This window comes from Arachis ipaensis, chromosome B08, assembly GCF_000816755.2.
Source record: "Arachis ipaensis cultivar K30076 chromosome B08, Araip1.1, whole genome shotgun sequence".
Lineage (NCBI taxonomy): Eukaryota > Viridiplantae > Streptophyta > Magnoliopsida > Fabales > Fabaceae > Arachis > Arachis ipaensis.
Window position 1 is genome coordinate 7,568,679 of NC_029792.2, and position 6,373 is coordinate 7,575,051.

General features: G+C 30.4%; 1 protein-coding gene across 1 annotated transcript; it reads right to left on the reverse strand.

The window, feature by feature from the left end:
- LOC107612114 lies at positions 4,480–5,997 on the reverse strand. The gene is made up of 3 exons (XM_016313938.2): positions 5,785–5,997; positions 5,109–5,314; positions 4,480–4,922 (listed from the first exon to the last, which is right to left on the reverse strand). Exons 1-3 carry the CDS (start codon positions 5,887–5,889, stop codon positions 4,745–4,747), a joined length of 489 nt encoding a protein of 162 aa, XP_016169424.1. The 5' UTR covers positions 5,890–5,997; the 3' UTR covers positions 4,480–4,744.

Consider the following 6,373-nt stretch of genomic DNA (forward strand, 5'->3'; position numbering starts at 1 on the left):
ACAATTATCGTGATTTTATATATATATATATATATATTTCTTAGAGGACAGCGTGAAAAAAGAGTTTGAGCTTAGTGTCAAGGAGGCTATAATACTTCATCCAAATACAAAGATCATACTCCTAATTTAACAAAGAGTTGCAACCAATTGGATAGGCAGTTGGATTATTAATTTTTAGGGAGTTTGGGTGCTGACTATTTTCAATTTTTCATATGTGAAGAGAGTTGGAAGACAGCAAACAAAGCTAACAAGGAACATGCATACAACATGGTTAAGGTAGATGTTTTAGTTTCGACATATTAAGACAATTTAGTTATCAATTTTTTTAGAGGTAAAAACTTTTCCATGGGTAAATTATATTGCTGGTTAAATTATTGATATTTTGTGTTTCACATATTTAAATCAGCATTTGTATCTTATATGTCATTGCGACTAAATGGCATCTAGATTCTTGTTTTTTTATACCTTTTCATTTTAAACTAGCCTTTCGGTTTTGGTTACTAACAATGACAAATAATTACAGTGGGTCTTTCACTATGAGGATGATGTCTGAGGAAAAATAAAGTGAAAAATTATACAAAAGATAGGAAAGAACTGGAAGGATACAAGACACAACTTATATCATAAGCTTTACAAAAAAACAAAGACTCTTGAGAAAAATGTTAAGCATCACCCATCATGAATAGAAGAAAATCACTAGAAATTGTTCCTTGAATATCGCTTGAAGGAAGAAACAAAGGTAACAAATGGTATTTTTTATTATTTCTCTTAAAACATATATATGTCTACATAAAAGACTCCGTAAATTTTATAATCAATATCACAGTCTCATTTGTATTTGTTCTGTTATTTGTTCATAGAAAAAGTGTAAACAAAACGCTTTAAATCGTTTACACACATACTGGGGGCTCCAAAATATTGACAAGACGAAAAAACGAAAAGGTAATAAATAATTATTTGTTTTAAGATTTTGCTTCATTTTCCTAAATATGGTGGTGTTATTTATATGATTGTGTCGATATCAATGTTATAGGAGAAAGTACAAGGAAGGCCCATTAGTAGAGGAGAGTTATGGATCATCTCTCATAAAAAAATGGCTCCTATATCTATACCGATGCGCGTGTTGTTGGTGTAAGTAATGTTTGAAAAATTTCAACTTCTCTTATTGTATATATCATGCTAATTTTTAATCATTATAATCCTATTTCTTGTATATATGTAGAAAGTAATTGCAAATATTGAGAGTCAAGATAAATCCTCTAAGTAGTTTTCACAAAATGATTCGCTAGCATAAGTTCTTGGAAATGAGCACCCAGGATGAGCTCGTGCCTTAAGGTAGCGTTTGGTGGAGAGACAGAGACGGAAAGACTGAGACTGAGAGACAGAGACTAAGAGACAGGGATTGAAATAAATCTCAGTATTCTGTTTGGTGCAAAATGGGAGACAGGAATTGAAACAAGAATAAAACTCTAATTTAATTTGCACAAAGGGTAAAATTAGAATTAATTAATTGAAATGAAAGTATTTTAGGTATAAAATGTTATTAAAGTTTTAGTCTCCATCTCTAAAAATTTCAGTCCCCTGTGTCCCTACTTTTTTGAGGTACTGAAATACTGAAATTTTAGAGACAGAGACAGAAATTTTAGTACCAGTCTCTGAACTAACAAACATGATACTGAGTCTCAGTCTCTCAGTCTCTGTCTCAGTACCTCAAAACAAACGCTACCTAAGTGTTGGACCATGTCCCTCCCAAGTTTTTGGTAACGCTGCTGCACAACCGTCGAATTCTGGTGTGCAAATTGAAGAGTATCAGAGGACGATTGCAGAATTAAAGGCTGGGGCAGCAGAAGAGAATGCGAACAGACAGACGATGGAGAAGCTTTTGAGATATCTAATCCGACAGCAAGGAGACAATTTGCCACCTGATGTTACTGCAAAGCTGGATTCTTTGGGGAGTACACCGACTTCATCGCGCGCAAGGCCATCTTCTTCTGGCAATCATGACCTGCAGCAAAAATAATGACTTTCAGTCAATGGAATTAGATACTTTTGAATTTAATTTGTTTTAGTGTTTAATGTTTATTTTCTTAAAATTATCTGATTTTAATTTATAAGGAATTGTGCACTTAAGACAATTTCATCATATATATTATGTTTCCGTATATATAATTAAGTTCCTTATGGTATTTTGTTTTTTTATTTTGTTAAAAGTTATTTAATTTAATTAATTTCTAATAAACTAAAGTTGGAAAAACAGACAAAATAAAAGAGGCAAAATAATGAAAAAGTAACCGGAATACTGAATCTGGCGACGGTTCTAAATCGCCGCAAAACGAATGTTGTTTTCGTTTATCTGCTATTTAGCGGCGGTTACAAACCGCCACAAAATTGATAGACATTTTGGCTACCAGCTTTGGCAGCGGATAAAAACTATCACAAAACTAATTCATATTACGCGGCGGTTATTCTAGCCGTTAGCATAAATCGTCGCTAATTGTTTGTCCGCGACTTATCTTTCAGTAGTTATTTAACCACCGTAAAATATTTAGCGACAGTTCAAAACTACCACAATATTACTCCAGAATCGCTGTTAACTGCCAGAAGTGTTATAGTGAACCATGACCATAGGTTGACCCTTCAATAATATGCAACACTTGACATTGATGCTTAGTGTTTGGAAGCGTGTAATCTGACTGAGAAAGCCTATATTAAAGTTAATTAAGTGCATGCGCAGTAACAATTAAATGTTTATTGCGAAGGCAATAACGAAGAAATTTGCAGCTGAAAATTGGATTTTCGTGAGTTGGACTGATTGGATAGGAGAAAAAGGTTTGAAATGAAAAAAATTGTTGGGTAGTTAGTTTAAATTTCAAAAAGGGTGATAATAATATGTTTTCAAGTGTTTCTATATTAGTATCCCATTTATTTAACCATGCCATGCATACGTCCCAAACCAAGAATGCTAAAGAATTATTAGAATATATTATTTTAAATTATCAATTAGTCATCGATATTTAAAAATATAAATTAAAGTATATTGTTAAATTATTAAACTAAAAAAATTAAATTAATAGCTAAAAGTGATGAGCAAAAATAATATTGTCTTCTAACATTTCTTGAATTTAAGACTACTACTATTTGTGCTTCATTTATTCTTTTTAACTTCGAATGGACGAAAATTTTGTATCTCTTTTTTTTCATATTTTCAAAAAATAATATATACGTATAAACATTTATGCTTTTAAATATAAAAAATGATTAATAAAATAAATTAAGACTCTCCGTTATTACAATTTTTTCAATAACTAATGCAAATAAAAAGTTACGAGCTATTCTTAATTACTGGTTAAACATATCATTAGAGCGAAGTTGTTTATTTGTTTGTCTTACATATATTTGACTAACTAAAATTGTTTATTACCTCAATTTATTAATATCACTTTAAATATTTATTCTTAATTTATTTGAATGTTATTAGAACATAAAACTTTAGTTCAACTTAAACAATAATCCAAAATGAGTGAGGATACACATTTTGCTCTTAATTATGTTGTAACATGTAATCTTTGTTACCTTTATCTGGGACGTTTAGTTCAATCTTCAGTGTAGTTACTATCAGCAGCATCCTTCTAATAATACCATTCAAAGTTAACTGTGTTTTTAAAAGATTTTAGAAATTTCGTTTTACACACATATATAAATATAAATAATGTGTTTTTTATATTTAATTTCCATAATCGACATCCAATCATGAATCATGATAAACGACACAAGATTAAAGAAATTTGATAAAGGATATAAATAATTACATAGCCCACTCAAAATAAGAAAATTTAATTTATGTGACAGTTTTTAAATCCTGAAAAGGTTTTACTAAATTAGTAGAAGCTACTTACAAAACGATTATAACAATGTTATCAGTAATTTTTTTTTTAAATGAATCTGTTATATTATTTCAACAAGGAAAAGTATAGGGTACCAACATATATTATCTGCCAACTTATTACCAACAATAATTAATTATTATATTTTAAACACATATATAAAGAGATACATCCAAAAAATATATCTATAAAGACACTTCTATTAAACACAGCCATAAAAAAGATATTTTTATTAGACACATCCACAAAGACACTTCCATTAAATACAATTATAAATAAGAGTTAGCAGAAGTTGGCAGAAATGCTGTTAGTAACGTAGCGGGATTGTTTTAACTTTACCTTCTGCATCTATGCTAACAAGATCACTCAAAGACAAAAGTAACAAATACAAAATAGTTAAAAGATTAAAACCAAAAACAAGTTCAAAAGGAGAAAAATCCATTTGTTCTTGTTTTACTCTTTTTTTCCCCTAGTGGCCTAGTCATTTTTATCAATAATCCTCATCCTTGAATGAAGATTGTTCAGTATTTCTCTTATTTCTTGAAAATTAAGATGCTAACATATATATAAATAAAAGAATCTTTAAAAAATATGTAAGAAAAAAGTACATTTTATTGTGACGAGTTTTTACTTAATCTCTTTGCTACAATTACAACAAATTCATTGGATATAAAAGAACGAATTAATAACTAAAAATGAATTTAATAGCGAGAGACATACAAGATACCTAAAAAGTTGCATCTTTTCTTTAATTTCCTAGCATGAATGGCTTGGACACATTTGCCATATATATATAGAGAGAGATAAACAAACTCTCATCAAAAGCAATAAAGCACTCGAGAAATTATCTTACACACTACTTAATTAAATGTGGCGGTGGCAGAACCGTAATATAAAACTGAGAATAGGCCATGAACAAAACAAGAAATGCCACCAATGGACAAGAAGTGATGGTGTGAAAATCCACAAGAACCGTTTGAACCGTGGTTTGATTTTGTCCCTATCACCAGCAAGATCATTCCAACAGCCAATGCAATCCTGACCAACAAAAATATGGTTTCAATAAACACTTGTATACTTATTTTATTTTATATTGGGCCGATTTCGACAAAATTGCAAGCTCGACAGATTAGTCCTTAGTATATCATGCCGAGAAATAAACAAAGAAGTGAATACAAATAATACAACTCTAAATCAAGTGGTGTGGAGCTAGAGAGACATTACCATGCTAAAACAAGGCAAAGCATGGAAATTTGCTTGTTTGAAGAAGCCCTATTAATCCCTTGTTGAGAACAAAGGCAACTTAAGCCACCCATTAAACAGACTATAGCATGGGCTAGCCCCAAAAGTATGGCTGCGGCCAACCCCATTTGAAAGGCCTTCTGACTTGGGTCTCTACACTCAAATAGCCACAATTTTAAGTGCTGAACCTGTTTATCAAACACAATCATTGTTGTCTCTTAATTAACATTTACTTCAATGTATTAAAGTAGGTAGTCCTTTAATTTGAATACACTTTTTATATGTTTATAGTAATATTGTGACGTAGAAACTTATTTTGATGAGGTAAAAATTCTTATGATTTTGTATTTTATATTCATTTTGTATCAGTGTTATGAAATTACTCGTTCCAAAAGTTTAAACTGAAAGGAAAAGGTAAGATCTCCTGTTGGGTTTATTTAATTTTTTCGTAAGTCTTTTTTTCCTCTTTTTATTTATGTGATACTTATTTTTTCACCTTTAAAGTTTATCAAAAGTCAAATTCTATATTATAAAATCACTCATTTCAAAAACTTAAATTGATAAGAGAAAGTAACATAAATGATTATATTTCTAACAGACAGTTACCAAATACAACATTAAAAAATCTATATATATAACTATATATCTCACAGCATACCTTGTTTTGTGCAATTTCAGCCTCTATGCCAAGAATCCCAGCTGCAACATCCATGATTATAATCAGGAGACAAAGAAAAATTCCTGTTGATCTAGTAGGGGCCATTGTTGTGGACGAATTTAGCTGTCTGTTTTTGGTTTGCTTCTTGGCAAGTACTAATTGGAAAATAGTATAGTGGAGTGAAAAGATACGTAGGGGGCAATAATATTTATATACATGAAGAGTAAGAAGAAGTTGAAACAAGTGGGAAAAGTTTCTTTTGTCCAAACTGTACAAATAAACTTTAATATGCTTTTGTGTCTTATTTTTTTCTTCTCCGGGGTGCTGGATTCGTTCAATAGAGTGCAAGGAAAGTAGGGTATAAACCAGCTCATAGTATATAGCATGCGTGGCTATAGGTATAAATCTAATATCCACATCTACATACATTTATATACCGCCGTATATTATCCTAAATAATCAGTGTGTAAATTTGTAATGATTGTGTTCTAAATTTTAATACGTGCTTTCTTTATACTATTAATTTATTCTCCTTTTATGGGGTTTGATATTTTATTTCTTGCTAGTTGCTATAAGCACAATTGTAAAA

Excerpts from the sequence above, each read along its gene's own strand:
- LOC107612114 (XM_016313938.2), bottom strand. The coding sequence starts at position 5,889 with ATGGCCCCTACTAGATCAACAGGAATTTTTCTTTGTCTCCTGATTATA. Across the intron at positions 5,315-5,784 it reads CTGAAATTGCACAAAACAAG|GTTCAGCACTTAAAATTGTG; the intron begins GTATGCTGTGAG and ends TTTGATAAACAG. Across the intron at positions 4,923-5,108 it reads CTTTGCCTTGTTTTAGCATG|GATTGCATTGGCTGTTGGAA; the intron begins GTAATGTCTCTC and ends TTTGTTGGTCAG.